General features: G+C 37.7%; 1 protein-coding gene across 1 annotated transcript in view; it reads right to left on the minus strand.

Annotated features, from left to right (window-relative positions):
* The window catches only part of Gpc5 (glypican 5), a 518,959-nt gene that overhangs the window by 293,195 nt on the left and 210,756 nt on the right, over positions 1 to 15,008 (minus strand). The window contains exon 4 of the mRNA XM_050150430.1: positions 2,209 to 2,342. Within this exon, the coding sequence (XP_050006387.1) occupies positions 2,209 to 2,342 (134 nt within the window). The remainder of the gene's footprint in view (positions 1 to 2,208; positions 2,343 to 15,008) is intronic.

Consider the following 15,008-nt stretch of genomic DNA (forward strand, 5'->3'; position numbering starts at 1 on the left):
ATAGTCTACTATACTTACAGATTGGTGCCTAGCCCAGTTCTGTAGGGGGAGAGAACCACTTGTTGGTTTCTTGCTGCCCAGCTCCAAAATAACCACGCAGATACTGCATTAATTAAATCACTGTGTGGACCATTAGCTCTAGCTTCTTATTGGCTAACTCTTACATATTAATTTAGTCCATCTTCATTAATCTGTGTATCATCACATAGCTGTGGCTTACTGGGTAAAGTTCCCAGTGTCTGTCTCTGGCAGGCTACATGGCTTCTCTCTCACTTTGCCTCCTTTCTCCCAGCATTCTGTTTAGTTTTTACCCACCTAGCTCTGTTCCCCTATAGCTCTGCTATAGGCCCAAAGCAGTTATTTTATTAACTAGTGATATACACAGCATAAAGAGGGGAATCCCAAATCACAGTTGTCATCATAGAGGCATAATCCAGCAAAGGACAGGAACAGATGTAGAGATCCATAGCCAAGCAATAGGTGAAGCCAAGGGAACCACCACAGAAGAGGGACTGTGAAGATTGCAGGAGTCAGAGGGTAAAGAAGAACACAACCCACTAAATCAGCTAAGCAGGGTTCATAGGGACTCATGGAGACTAAATCAACAATGGGGGATCCTGCATGAGTCAGCACTAGGTACTCCACATATATAATATGGTTGTGTAGCTCAGTGTTATTGTGGGACTCCTAACAGTGGAACTTGAAGAGGGAGTGGTGACTGACTCTTTTACCTGATTTTGGGACCCTTTTTCTCCTACTGGGCTGCCTTGCTCAGCCTTGCTATGAGGGTTTGTACCTAGTCTTCTAGTCTTATTGTAACTTGTTATGCTATGTTTAGTTGATATCCCTGGGAGGCTTGCTTTTACTTTTCTTTTTCTTTTTTTTTTCTTGTAAGGAAATGGAAAAATGGATCTGCAGTCTGGGAGGCGAGGAGAGGTGAGGTGAGGTGAGGGACTGGGAGGAGTGGAGGGAGGAAAAAATTACTGTTCAGGATATAATATATGAGAGAAGAATAAGTAAATCCAAGTAAATGAGTAAATAAATAAGGAAAAAGAAACTGGATGATTTTATATTGAGAAAGCTTCATAAAGCATTTTACTATAGATTACCTAAAAGATATTAGAAATAACTATTTAAACTAATATATACATAAAGATCTGAATTTAGATTCAATTTAGAAGGCAATGACAAAGATGCCACTGTTTTCCAGAAGGTACACACTTACTAAATATTAAAATGTTTTCTTCTAGTTTGAATAGTTTTTCATGTCAGACACCCATTATCAAGCAAAGGGACACCAGAGAGTTTATTTACCCAGTAAAATAGTGACAGGCACAGTGAAATGCTAAATGCTTACCACTTGATATAAACAAGTGGGTATTTTCTTACCATTGCAGGTAAAAATGTAGGGGTAGTTTTTCGTTTGTTTGTTTGTTTTGTTTGTTTTACTCTATTTAAAGAATGCTAAATATCCAGAAATATAAACCACATGTAGTGACAGCCTTGTCCTAGACTGACAATCACCATTAGCTATATGAAGAAATACAGTTAATTCAAATCAGTTAAAAGTAAGTATGTGGTCCTTAGTTTAAATACCCTATGCTCACATATTCCTAGGACTTCCATAAAACATTAAAGAATAATTCTAATTATTATTGGATTACAATTATTAGAATATAGTAATTGCCCTAATGAAATCAAGAATAATGGCAACCATAAAAAATTATTATTCTCACAAGCTAAACCCATCTTCCAAATTAATGGGAAAGGTTGAGCCACTGAATTTTATGGCATTATGTATATGTGTCTGTCTATATGTGTACCATGTGTGTATGGGCACCCCCAGAGTCCAGGAGGACGTTCAGAGGCTCTCAAATTGTAGCTACAGGTGGTTGAGATGAGCTTGTGTGGGTGCTAGGAACCAAACTCAGGTCCTTTGCAAGAGCAAGAGTTTAACACTGAACTCTCTGTCCAGAACATTAGGCACTACATTTTATTTATTTATTTTATTGATTTTTATTGAGCTCTACATTTTTCTCTGCTTCCCTCCCTGCTTCTCCCCTCCCCTTCAACTACATTTTAAATACAGGGAAATGGCATTTAAATTTTTTCTTCCATACTACATTTGAATCTATTTAACAAACACATTCTATCTCCTAAGAATCAATGGCTTACTTTCTCTTTCTGGTTGTAAAACAAATGTCTTACTTTCTTCTGTTGGCAAGCGTCTCCTCACCATTCCTTGTAGAGATCCTCACTCCATGCTTCTCTTTGCTTGGATCAGAAGTACAGCGGGGGCTCTGTGTCGCTATCCTCACTGGATTGCCACAAATCTTAGTCACCTTTCAAAGAAAAAACATCAGAAAGCAGTTACAAACCTGCTCCAGCTTTTCTGAGAATGGAATCTCCCACAGGCCATGAAATAATGTCGTGTTCAACCTTGTACTCTTTAATTTTCAATTCCTATAACGCCTGTGGGTATTTAACAATGGGAATCAACACATCTGAATGTAGTAGGAATAATGATAAACTGGTCCCATGCTCATTGATACAGGCTAGAAAACCTATACAGAAACCAAGAATTAAAGTAAAAACTGTATTTCTTATATGAACAGGACTGCTTACTCAAAATAGATATATGTCATGCTTTACATTTGTATAAGAAGATGTACTTTTTGCTGAATATGCAGTCAGTTTTTACTCAGTTTTACTAAGGGTAGAGGCATCTTTTGAGAAAGGACAATGACTTCCTTGTTTCGATGAAATTTATAGAAGGAAGCTATGGCCTCACACAAGCTAGGCAAGCACTCTATTTTGAGGTTGTATTCCCAGCCCGGCTGTACTTTTTATTTTGAGGCAAGGTTCCAAGTGTCCCAGACTGCCCTTGAACTTGCTATCCTCCTAGCTTAACCTCCCAAGTAGCTGGATGGTAGGCCTGAGCTATGAAATGTTACTGAAAATGATTACAAATAATATTGTTTAAAATACAATTTTATTTTGTAATTCCTCAATGAGTGCTTATAATAGTGTATAATATACACTCTCATTTGTAATTCCCCTAAATTATCTTACACTGATGTAAGGATGTTTTAGTCTTCAAAAAGTGAAAAAAAAATTGATTTTAGCCAGGTGATGATGGTATACATCTTTAATTCCAGCACTCAGGAAGCAGAAACGGTCAGATTTCTGAGGCCAGCCTGGTCTATAGAGTGAGTTCTTGGACAGCCAAGGCTTCACAGAGAAACTGTACTCAGGGATTGCTTTTTCAGTTCTCGTCTAGCAATGGTAATTTACATAGTTTGTGTCATTATCATTGGAAAACTGAACCAACATCTACTCTCTACCAAAAAACTAAGAATATATAGTTGAACAATAAACATGTCTGAAAGAAACCCCAAAAACACTGTGCCAAAATCAGACTTTAATTTGTCTAATTTTTCTTCTTATTTCTGAGACCTTAAAAATACCACAGAACCTCTTTGAACCTGATCATCTAATACATCAGGTGAAAAATGCCAGATTAATGCAAAGATCTCATAAAATTCTCAGTTTCTTTGATTTTTCCATATTGGGATATATAAAATAATTGCGCAGACATTTCCTCGAATCCATATTTATTTTACTTCTAACATTTGTAAAGCTCCTGTGATAAATGTTAGAAGATAAAAGAAGAATGACTTTTACCCTAGCTGAGCTTACAATTTGGAAGAGAATGAGATCTTCTAAATCATCCAAAGGCAAATTGTGTTCACTTAAACAACAAACAAAGAAGTAGGTAGAGTGATGATGGTGTCTTCTCGGTGTGTTTTAGGATCCTCTGTGTTTGGAAAAAGATGGTAAGTGAGAAAGATGGTGTTACCCCAGAAAAGGTACCAAATTGTCATGTGTGAGGTCGGGATATATTGAGATATGTTTCTATGTAGTCAATTTATAAATAAGCACTTATTAAATACCATTATGCTAACTCAAAATACATATATGCACATGGTTGAATTAAATTCATAGGTATAAGCATTCATTGAGATTTTCACAACAGAAGCAGCTGCAGGACAGCATTAAAGCCAGTTAATGTTTTTCTTTTTCTTTTTTTTTTCTGGCACAATTGCACAGAAAATGGGTGGTTAAGTTGTATTTAGGGTGCTTGAGGAAATGCTACAGGAAGTTACATCTGAACAGCACATCAAAGGATGAACTGGAAGTTAGAAAGATGGAAAAAGCAAATAAAAATGTTTCGGAAAAGTCTAAATTAACGAGAGGATACAGCAACTTGTAGTGCACATTTTATATAATGAATGCAATAGCAAGAGGCAAAAATGGCATGCGACTTTAATATCAAGGTAGACATATTGTAGGAAAAATTGTCAAGCAGGAAATTGATACTTCCACATTATTACAAGGAGGTAATGGCCAGGATGTGGAGCGAGGGGAGAGCAGGCCTGTGGAGGATCACTGGGACCCAGCGTCAGGAGCGGGCATCAGAAAATGAAGGTTACAGTAGCAGAAACAGATAACCTTAGAAGCTGATTTGGTAATCATCTCAGAACAAAGAATGAGAAACACAAATGCTAGGAGAGGAAGCTATTAGGGCTCAGTTTTGTTTTCCCTAGGAAAAAAAAAGTGTTTGCATGGGAAACAGAAAAGGGAAATTAGATCGGAAAGACGGGCTGAAAACAGGCCTTGGGGGAGGTTTTTAAGGCTAAGAATGTGTGTTTATTAGAAAATTGGAATAGTTGGAATTGTACACATGCACAGGACAGCATTGCATATTTCTCTAGAGAAAGGAATGTCTACTAAATGTGGATACGTAATTAAAAACTGTTAGTATCCCAAGGAAAGAAATTTCAATTCTGAAATTAAGCAATGACAGTGTTTATAGATTTCGGGTAAAGGCAAAATCAATTACCAAGGACAGTACTATTTTAAGTGAAAAGTAAGATCAAGGTGTGAAGATGTTCAAAAGGAATTTTAATCGTGAGGCTTAAAAAGTGATAGTAGAGTGTAAATGTATTAGCTAGGTGTTAAGATAAAGAGGAGAATCTTTATTGTCAGCAATCACTAGAAACAAGAACCAGGGGCAGATGATAGGAGTTGGTGGTGGGTATGTCTGGAAGTATTATGGGATAGTTTCAAAATCATGGTCCACTGTGACGGATCAAAGGGACTTAAGGCAAACTGAAGCATGAAAGTTTTTATGAATCTCAGTTTTCTCTTTTACAAATTTGAGAGGGGGCACAAACTACTTTGAACTTCTAATTGGGGAAAAATATTATCTTACTCTCTCCCTCCCATGTTAGAATCAAGGCCGTATCTTCTACTGAACTGTTTTCTAGGGAGGAATATGGGGAGTTGAAAAATATCAGCCTTCCATGATGTTTATTTTCATTATGTTCAACTACGAAAGAAAATGCATTAGCCAAAAACTTAAAGAATAGCTTCAGTTACATCCAAAGACACAAGTAGACACAGAAGATGCCAGTAACAGCAGGTGAATTTCAAAGACCCTGTGTTTCTTGACTTTCTGTCAGAGAGTTCTATTCCACATTTTATTGAAAAGGAGCAGAAAACAATTTGCTGGCAGGACATTAGGCTGCCACCTTCCCTCCCCTGAGGTGAGCCAATTTGGGTGGTACATTTCAATACTTATACCTTCTTCCTATTGGAAAAAAACCTCACACTTCTGTTGACAATTTTTCATCTTTGATTTATACTGCAATTTCCTCCTTTTCTTCCTCCCTGGTCTCTACTATTCTCCCCTGTAATCAGTCTGAAGTGTCTTGAAAAAAATTGTTTTCTTCTGTAATGCTTATCAACTCCTGCTTTAAGTTCCATGTCTGGCTTCCCACTGATTTTCAAGTTCCCATCTCACCTTGAAATGACTCTTACTCACTCCTAAGTCATATCACTTCTCCCACTCCCATCAAGCATTTGCTTCAATGACTTCTTGTAACTCAGCTAACTTTCCCAGTCTTAATATAACTGTGTAACCGCACACAAAGCATAAAATCATGAGCTAACATCTTCATCTGTCTGTGCACTCACTATTTTTCAAGTCTTCAAACCAAAGATTTCTACCAATATTCTTAAGATGTCTGCAAAGAACAACTTTGTTTTTATTCCACTCCTATTAATGGGGTCCTGGCTTTTCTAGCAATGGTAGTTTGAGGAATTTTATTAGTAGTACAAATCAAGGATTTGGAAGATAGTTCAGTGGTTAAAGTGCTCGCCACACGAGCATGGGGACCAGAATCTTGATCCCAAGAATCTACATAAATGTCAGCTTCGTGGAGTTGACCTGTAATTCTGCTGATTCTGAAAGCAGAGGAGCCAAGCAAGCTGTGAGCCCAACTAGGAGAACCCGATTTAATTAGTAAGATGAATAGCTATTAGGGAACATTTTCAGCATCAACATCAGGCATATATACATGTATGTGCACCTGCGCACATAAGCATCAACACATACAAACATGCATACAAGCCAAAGATACATATGCAGGGGGAAGGGGGATAGCACAACTTGAACAGCAACTTTTTTAAGAATTTGAAATTAAAAATTTTATGTTCTGTGTATGGTTGTTAAGTAATTCATCCTAAGAGATTAGTCAAAGGAACACAGTTCATATCACTAATATTGAGTGTTGTTGTTTTAACTTGAGAGATATTACATGAGAAATGACTATACTATTCATATAATAAAATATGAAACTAAGCAGTAGGAGCATACACCTTTAATCCCAGCACTGGGGTGGGGGAGGCAGAATCACATGGATCTCTGTGAGTTCAAGGCCAGCCTGATCAACAAGAACTAGTTCCAGGACAACTAATACTCTTACACAGAAAAACCCTGTTTCAAAAAAAAAAAAAAAACAGTATATTATGTTTAATCATGTACTGTGTCCCACTGTGTCCCATTGTGTGGAAAGCTTCTTCTAGACTTCTGGGAGGAGATTGAAGTGTGATTTTTTTTCAGCTTTAACAAAAACTGTGAGTTTATTTATTTATGTGTTCGTTTGTGGGTTTTGTTTGTCTTTCAAGACAGTGCTTCTCTATGTAACAGCCCTAGCTGTACTGGAACTAGCTCTTGTACACCAGGCTGGCCTCAAACTCACTGAGTTTATTTTCTTATGCCAACAGAGAGAAAAATCCATTATCTTATCTTCTTTCTTAAACCCAAAATCAGTTGGACCAGATCTCGTGAATAAGGTGGCAGATGCAGTGGCCAAATATCGGTTTCATTATCCTTACATTTCTTTCTTCAGATTCCAGTGATGTGCTAATGGCTAATGAGTAAACACATGAACATCTTACAGCCTCTTTGTAGAAATATTTGTCAGACTCATTACCTATGAGGAGACCACCATGACTGGAATCCTAACACAAAAGGCTCAGCCAGGGCCCATGAAGAAAGACAGTATGGTTAACTACAGTTACAAACAATAGGATTTGGCTATACCTGTGTGTCCTATCGTCATAAAACCTTCATCCAGCAGCTGATGGAAGCAAATACAGAGATCCGCAGCTAAGCACTAGGCCAACCCTCCAGACACCAGTCAAAGATAGGGAAGAGAAATAAAAGAAGCAAAGGGGTTCCGCCATATTGGGGAAACCCACAGAAACAGCTGACCTGAGCTAATGGGAATCACTGACTCCAGACTGTCAGTGGGAGTACCTGCATAGGACCAAACTAGGCCCTCTGAATGTGGGTGACAGTTGTGATAGTTGAGCAGTCTTTGGGGCCACTAGCAGTGGGACCAGAATTTATCCATAGTGCTTGAACTGGGTTTTTGGAGCCCATTCTTTCTGGAGAGATACCTTGCTCAGCCTAAAATTAGGGTGGAGGGCAATGGCCCTGCCTTAAAGTGATAGGTCTGACTTTGTTTACTCCCCTTGGGAAGCCTTACTCTCTTTGAGGAATGGATGCAGGTGGGGTGGGGGGAAAGTGGGGAGCAAGAGGAGGCGAGGGAATGGGAACTGGGATAAATATGTAAAATGAGAAAAGATTGTTTTTAAAAAAAATGAAAGTAAATTTTATAAAAAAGAGACACTAAAACTGGGCAGTTTTTTTGAGATAACCAGGGTAAATGGTAAACAGCCAGGTAAAAAAAGAAGACAAAGCAAGGTTAGTTTTGTGTAAGTACCTCTGTAGTAGGTGACCACTTGGTCATTTTCTGGCCACCCAGACCAAATAAACACACAGAAACCATATTAATTACAACACTGTTTGACCACTAAATCGGGCTTCTTATTAAACAACATACATCTTAAATTAAGCCATTTTAATGCTAAGCCAGTATGGCGAGAACTAACTCTATGGCCCTGCTGGCTTGTTCCACCCTGTCCAATATGGCAGAGGTACCTCTACCACCTCTGTGAGCCATCCCCAGCTCCAGGAATGCAGCGGATCTCTGTCACCAATAAGTAATCTGGAACATGCTGCTCATAGACCCCCATTTAAGTACTCTGCTCCAGCACAAATCAGGAAGCCGGCTCTTAAAGGAGCCTCGAAGATTTTACTGCTATTGCTGAGTCAGGAAACCTCTTAAAGGAGTGGTGCCTCTGCTTGCCTCTACCAAACAGAGCCAACCCAAGAAAATGCTACTACCAAAAAGCCATTTCTAACTCTCTTCTTTTGTGTCTAGAATTCCTTCCCAAGCTCTCGCAGGATTTATGTGGATGTGGTTGCCCCACATTGGGTGTCGTTTTTTAATGGAGACTGCACTTTTATTTCCCGGCCACCCAGACCTCAAAATCACACAGAAACTTTTTTAATTACAACACTGTTTGGCCAATAGCTGAAGATTCTTATTAACTATCTCTTACAGCTTAAATTAACCCATATCTATTAATCTGTTTATAACCATGAGACTGTGTCCTACTGATAAGTTTCTAGCATGTCCTTCTCCTTTGGCAGCTACATGGTGTCTCCTTGACTCCACCTACTCTCTCTCTCTCTCTCTCTCTCTCTCTCTCTCTCTCTCTCTCTCTCTCTATCTTCTTTCTTTTTTTTTTTCTGTCTTTACTCTGCTGAGACATTAAAACAGCTTAATTCATTATTCAATAAAAGCAACACATATACAGAAGGACATCCTACATCATACCTCTTGGAGAGACTGATTAATTCTCATCTAAATGTATACTTTTAGGAAAATTACTAAGAACAAATTTTAAATAGTGAGTTAGAAGGTAATTTTTGTTTTGTTTTGATTTCTTAAAGGAAGATAAACATACCCATCTATTTAAAACCAAAAGTAAATAGAAATTACAAAATACAGAGAATATAAAGTTCTGAAAGAAAATCTATCAGAGGAACAAAGGTTAAAAACTGTAATAAATGCCTCTCTGTCACCGAAACATGACTGGGAAGAAGAGTGACAGTTTTATCAATACCAGAGAAAAACAAGAATTGCATGATTACATAGGAGTCAGAGGGCTCCTATGTACCAGGAGAACACAGTCTACACAATCAACTAAGCAGGGCTCATAGGGGTTCAGAAACTGAACAAAAAAAAAAAAATATGGAGCCTGCATGGGTTTTACCTAGGCCCTCTGCATATGTGTTATGGTTGTAAAGTTTGGTGTTCTTGTGGAAGTTCTAACCGTGGGTGAGGAGGATGTCTTTGATGCTTTTGCATGTATTTGGGACCCTGTTCTTCTATTGGGATGTCTTGTCCAACCTAATATGAGGGGATATATGCCTAGTCTTATTGCAACTTGATAAGCATGTTGGTTGATATCCATGGAAGGCTTACCTTTTTCTGAAGGGAAATGGAACAGGGGTGGATCTGGGGAAGAGGACATGTTGGGGAGAGGGGAAACAGGGAGAAGAGGGAGGGGAAACTGCTCTTGGGATGGAGTATGAGAAGAATAAACTAAGAAAGAAGTCACAAATTTGAGGATTGAGAAAAACATAGAAATAACTGGAAGGAGTAGAAGGACATGATAACTAAAGTACTCATATATGGAATTCTCAAAAGATAAAAAAATGCTGGTTTTCCTTTTTATAGAGAGAGGTGTGGGAAATGAACATGAAGTTGAGTGGGTGAGAAATGGGGAGACTCTGGGAGGAGCTGAAAGAGGGAAAAGAATATGATAGAAGCATATTGTATGAAAAGCATTTTTAAATAAAAGTGAATAAGAATAAAAAAGAGTTAAATGATTATAGAATCCTGTTCTAAAACTAAGCTATTAGTGCTGTGCAAATAATGTAGATGGTATTCACATGTTCAACATGCAAATAAATACAGAAGTCCAGTACAGAAAAATCTTAAATATTAAATCCATAACAATACTCTTTAAAGTTGGGGAAATTATAGCAGTGCAGTAAAACATTTATGTAGAGAGTAAAAAATGATTGATAACCCACAAATTTTGGTCCTTAAGTATATTGTATCCATAAGAGAATTCTGGTTGTCACGGTTAGCCACTTCATGAAGAACAGCAACACAGGTGTTAAAGCTGCACGAGGAACAAACACCCTCTGTAATCCCTGTTTGTAGGATGTCACTCTGTATTTTTCCCAAGTGTATAAATTAAACCACTAGAGGGCGCTTCTGTATTTCAATCCTGATTGACATCATTAATCAAACTCGCATATGAGTCTATTTAATATCATAGACTTTAAGAATCCTAAAGGAAAATTCAGCTTGTCTGCTACAGTGAAATCTGTACCCATACACAAGGGCTTCACGAAAATCCAATGTTTTGTGAAAACCTACTACATGTGTACTTTAAAGCCCAAGTGTAATGTGAGCACTTAGTCATGGGGCCACTTGCCCTATCTAAACCGTCTGATACTCTGTAACAGGAAACTAAATGTTAGCCAATGCTTTTCTCTCATTCCCTCCCTGTCTGTTTTTTTTCGCTAGCCTCGTTCTTCCTTCCTTCCTTCCTTCCTTCCTTCCTTCCTTCCTTCCTTCCTTCCTTCCTTCCATCATGCATCTCTTAGTTCCAGTTCCAGGCACACATTGGTTTAGCAAGTCCTCAAGACTGAAAGCCAATTATAAAGATTTTAGTGCTTGTTTAACTGCACAGAGCACAATGTTGATCAATAAACTGAGCACATATTACTCACATTATTCTAAGAGATGAGAATACAGCAATAAACCTTCTGTCAGAGAATCTATATTTTCATGAGGGAAGCAAAAATTCTCTCTTTCTGTGTGTATGCGTGTCTGTGCGTCTTTGTGTATCTTTCTCTCTGCTGGTTTTGTAGACAAAGACTCTTTCTGTGTAGCCCTGGCTCTCCTGGAACTCACCAGATTGAGCTCAAAGTCAATGAAATCTGTCTGCCTCTGCTTCTGAAGAGCTGAGGTTAATGGCCTGTACTACATGGTCCAACTAGATGTCTAAACTTTCTGGTGGTTTGAATGAGAGTGTACCCATGAATTTAGATATTTTAATATTTAAGTTCAAAACTTGAGAATTGACGTAGAGGCAGTAAAGAAAACAAACTAAGGGAATTCTGGAAATGAACTGAGTTGGCAAACAGGAACTACAGATGCAAGCATCACCAACAGGATACAAAGGATAGAAAATATGTTAAAGATTCAATAGAGGAAATAGATTCATTGGTCAAGGAAAAGGCTAAATCCAAAAAATTCCTAACAAAACATCCAAAAAATCTGAGACACCATGAAAAGACTAAACCTAAGAATAGTAGCGATAGAAGAAAGAACAGGAATTAACAATCACTGGTCATTAATATCCACTAAAACCAATGGACTCATTTTGCTAATAAAAAGACAGAAGCTAACAGAATGGGTATGAAAACAGGATCTTTCCTTCTGCTTCATACAAGAAACACAGATCAACTTCAAAGACAGAAATTATGTCAGAGAAAAGGGTTGTAAGAAGATTGGACAGAAGAATGGACCTAAGAATCAAGCTGGTGCTGGGCGGTGGTAGCACAAGCCTTTAATCCCAGCACTCAGGAGGCAGAAGCAGGCGGATCTCTGTGAGTTCGAGACCAGCCCGGTCTACAAGAGCTAGTTCCAGGACAGGCTCCAAAACCACAGAGAAACCCTGTCTCGAAAAACCAAAAAAAAAAAAAAAAAATCAAGCTGGTGTAGTGATGGTTTAATTTAAACTGAAATTAAACAAAAGATGGAAGACATTTCATATTCAAAGGAAAAATCCATTCTGATAAAGCCTCAATTCTGAACATCTATGCCCCAAATACAAGGGTACCCACATTTGTCAAAAGAACACTATCAAAACTTAAATCATACATCAAATCATACACATTAATAGTGGGAGACGTCAACACTCTATTCTCACCTATGGACAGGTCTTCCAGACAGAAACTGAAAAGAGAAATAAGGAAACTAAGAGATGTTATGACTGAAATGGACTTAACAGACATCTACAAATCATTTTACCCAAACACAAAATAATATACTTTCTTTACAGCAGGAACCTTCTCCAAAATTGATCATATATTTGGCCACAAAGCAAGTCTCAACAGATACAAGAGAATTCAACTAATTCCCAATATCTTATCAGAACACCATTTATTAAAGAAAGATTTCAACAATAAAAGAAACAACAGAAAGCCTGCAAACTCATGGAAACAACTCTCTCAACTCAATTACCACTGGGTCAAGAAAGAAATAAAAAATTTGGTAGAATTCAATGGAAAGGAATGCACAACATATCAAACTTATAGGACTCTCTGAAAGCAGTGCTAAGGAAAGTTCATAGCATTAAGTGTTACATAAAGAATTTACAGTGACCTAACATCACACCTGAAATCTCTAGAACAAAAAATAAGCAAAATCACCCAGGAGGAGTAGATGGCAGGAAATAATCAAACTCATAGCTTAATTTAATAAAACAGAAATAAAACAACAGCAAGAATCAATGAAACAGAGTTGGTTCTTTGTGAAAAAAAATAGACAAACCCTTATCCAAACTAACTAAAAGGCAAAGAGAGAATATACAAATTAACAAAACTAAAAGCTAAAATGGTGGCATAACAGAGACTGAGAAAATGCAAAGAATCATTAGATCATACTTCAAAAACCTGTACTCCATAAAATTGGAAAAACTAAAAGAAACAGAAAATGATCTTGATAGGTACCTTAAACCAAAATTAAATCAGTACCAGATAAACATTTAAAATAGACCTATAACCCCTAAATAAATAGAAGCAGTCATTGAAAGGCTCCCAATCAAAAAACAAACAAACAAAAACCTTCAAAGCTAGATGGTTTCAGAGCAGAATTCTATCAGAATTTCTAAGTGGAGCTAATACCAATATAGAAATAAAAAGAACATTGTCAAAATCCTTTTATGGGCTGTAGTTACCTTGATACCCAAACCACACCAAGAAGCATCAAAGTAATTACAAATCAATCTGCCTCATAAACATTGATGCAAAAATATTCAATGAAATACTGGCAAACCAAATCCAAGAATACAAAAAAAATAATCATCCACATGATTATTAATTAGGCTTCATCCCAGAGATGTAGTGATGGTTCAACATACAGAAATCTTTCGTTGTAATACATCATATAAACAAACTGAAAGAAAAATGCATTTGATCATCTCATTAGATGCTGAAAAGACTGACAAAATCCAACATCCCTTCATTATAAAGGTCTTGGAGAGATCAGAGATACAAGGAACATACCTAAATATAATAAAGTCAATTTATAGTAAACTGACAGCCAATATAAAATGAAATGGAGAAAAACTCAAAAGATTCCATTAAAATCATAAAAAAGGACAAGGATGTGGGTCACTTCTCCAACTCTTCCCTGTGCAGCACACACTGCTTGTCTTCTAGACTCAAATGGCTCCATTCCACTGCTATTATTCTTCTTGGTGGTCATCCCATGGTAATGCCATGTACCAAATACTGGGTTGTCTGCTACAACTGGGCTGTACTTTCACTGGTAGTCTCTCCTAGGTCTCTTCAGGGACTCCAACCTTGTTATACAGTGCCAAGAAGCTGCTCACCATGAACCCTCAATACCTTCAAAACCAGAACCACTTGGGTGACTCTTACACCAAGTTTGGTAGCCAGCTCAAGGTACTATCTTGGCTTTCTCTGAAACAAAGTTTGAGTGTGCTAACTCTTAGAGAACACTTTCCAGAAAATTTCACTTTAACTGTTCTCGTATTTTCTTAATCAACACTAATTTCTTAGCTCTAGGTGATCAGCATCGAGTATCCAAACAAAGCAAAGGTTTCACTTAGGAGTCCTGGTATCTTTTTAATCACAGCTGATTCTTCTGCCCCAGCTAACCAGAACTACAGCATCTTAACTCCTAACAACAAATGACCCTGATAGCGTCCTTAAACTTCCCTCTGAAGCTTCACAAGTCAGGCCTCCATCCTCTACACTTCTCTAAACATTCTTATTTTCGAGGCTTCTAAAGAACAGTGATTGAGAGTCAGATACAAGGAGATGTTTGAGTTTAAAGGTCATCCTGGTCTATAGAGAGAATTCTAGGACAGCTGTAACTATGTAGAGAAACCCTCTCTAGAAACAAACAACCAAAGAAAGAAATAATCCCACTGAGTTCTCAACACTGAATGGCTTTTCTAGTCCAAAGTTCCAAAGTCTGCCATAATCTAAAACCCACATTCAGGTCTGTCACAGAAATACTCTACTACCCTGGTACCAATTTGTCTTAGAGTTACTAACTAATAGTATAGTAACTAATATAACAAATAATATAGTAATGAAATACTACAGCCAAAGCAACTTGGGGAGGACAGGGTTTATTCAGCTTACCCTTCCATATCACAGTTCATTATCATGGAAGTCAGTACAGACACCCTAGCAGGGCAGGAATTTGGAGGCAGGAGCAGGTGCAGAGGATAAGAAGAGGTAGAATTTACTGACTTGCTCCTGGTGGCTTTATCAGTCTGCTTTCTTTTAGAACACAAGAAGCCTTTTGGGGGCACTTCTAGAGAACCCATGGCACATAATAACAGCCTGCTTTGTTTTAAGACAGAAGTATTTTAAAACAATTTTATATTTGATGGGAGACATTCAATTT

The sequence above is a fragment of the Alexandromys fortis genome, unplaced genomic scaffold, assembly GCF_014885135.2.
Source record: "Alexandromys fortis isolate MF-2015 unplaced genomic scaffold, M_Fortis_MF-2015_v1.1 scaffold_66, whole genome shotgun sequence".
NCBI classification, from domain to species: Eukaryota; Metazoa; Chordata; class Mammalia; order Rodentia; family Cricetidae; genus Alexandromys; species Alexandromys fortis.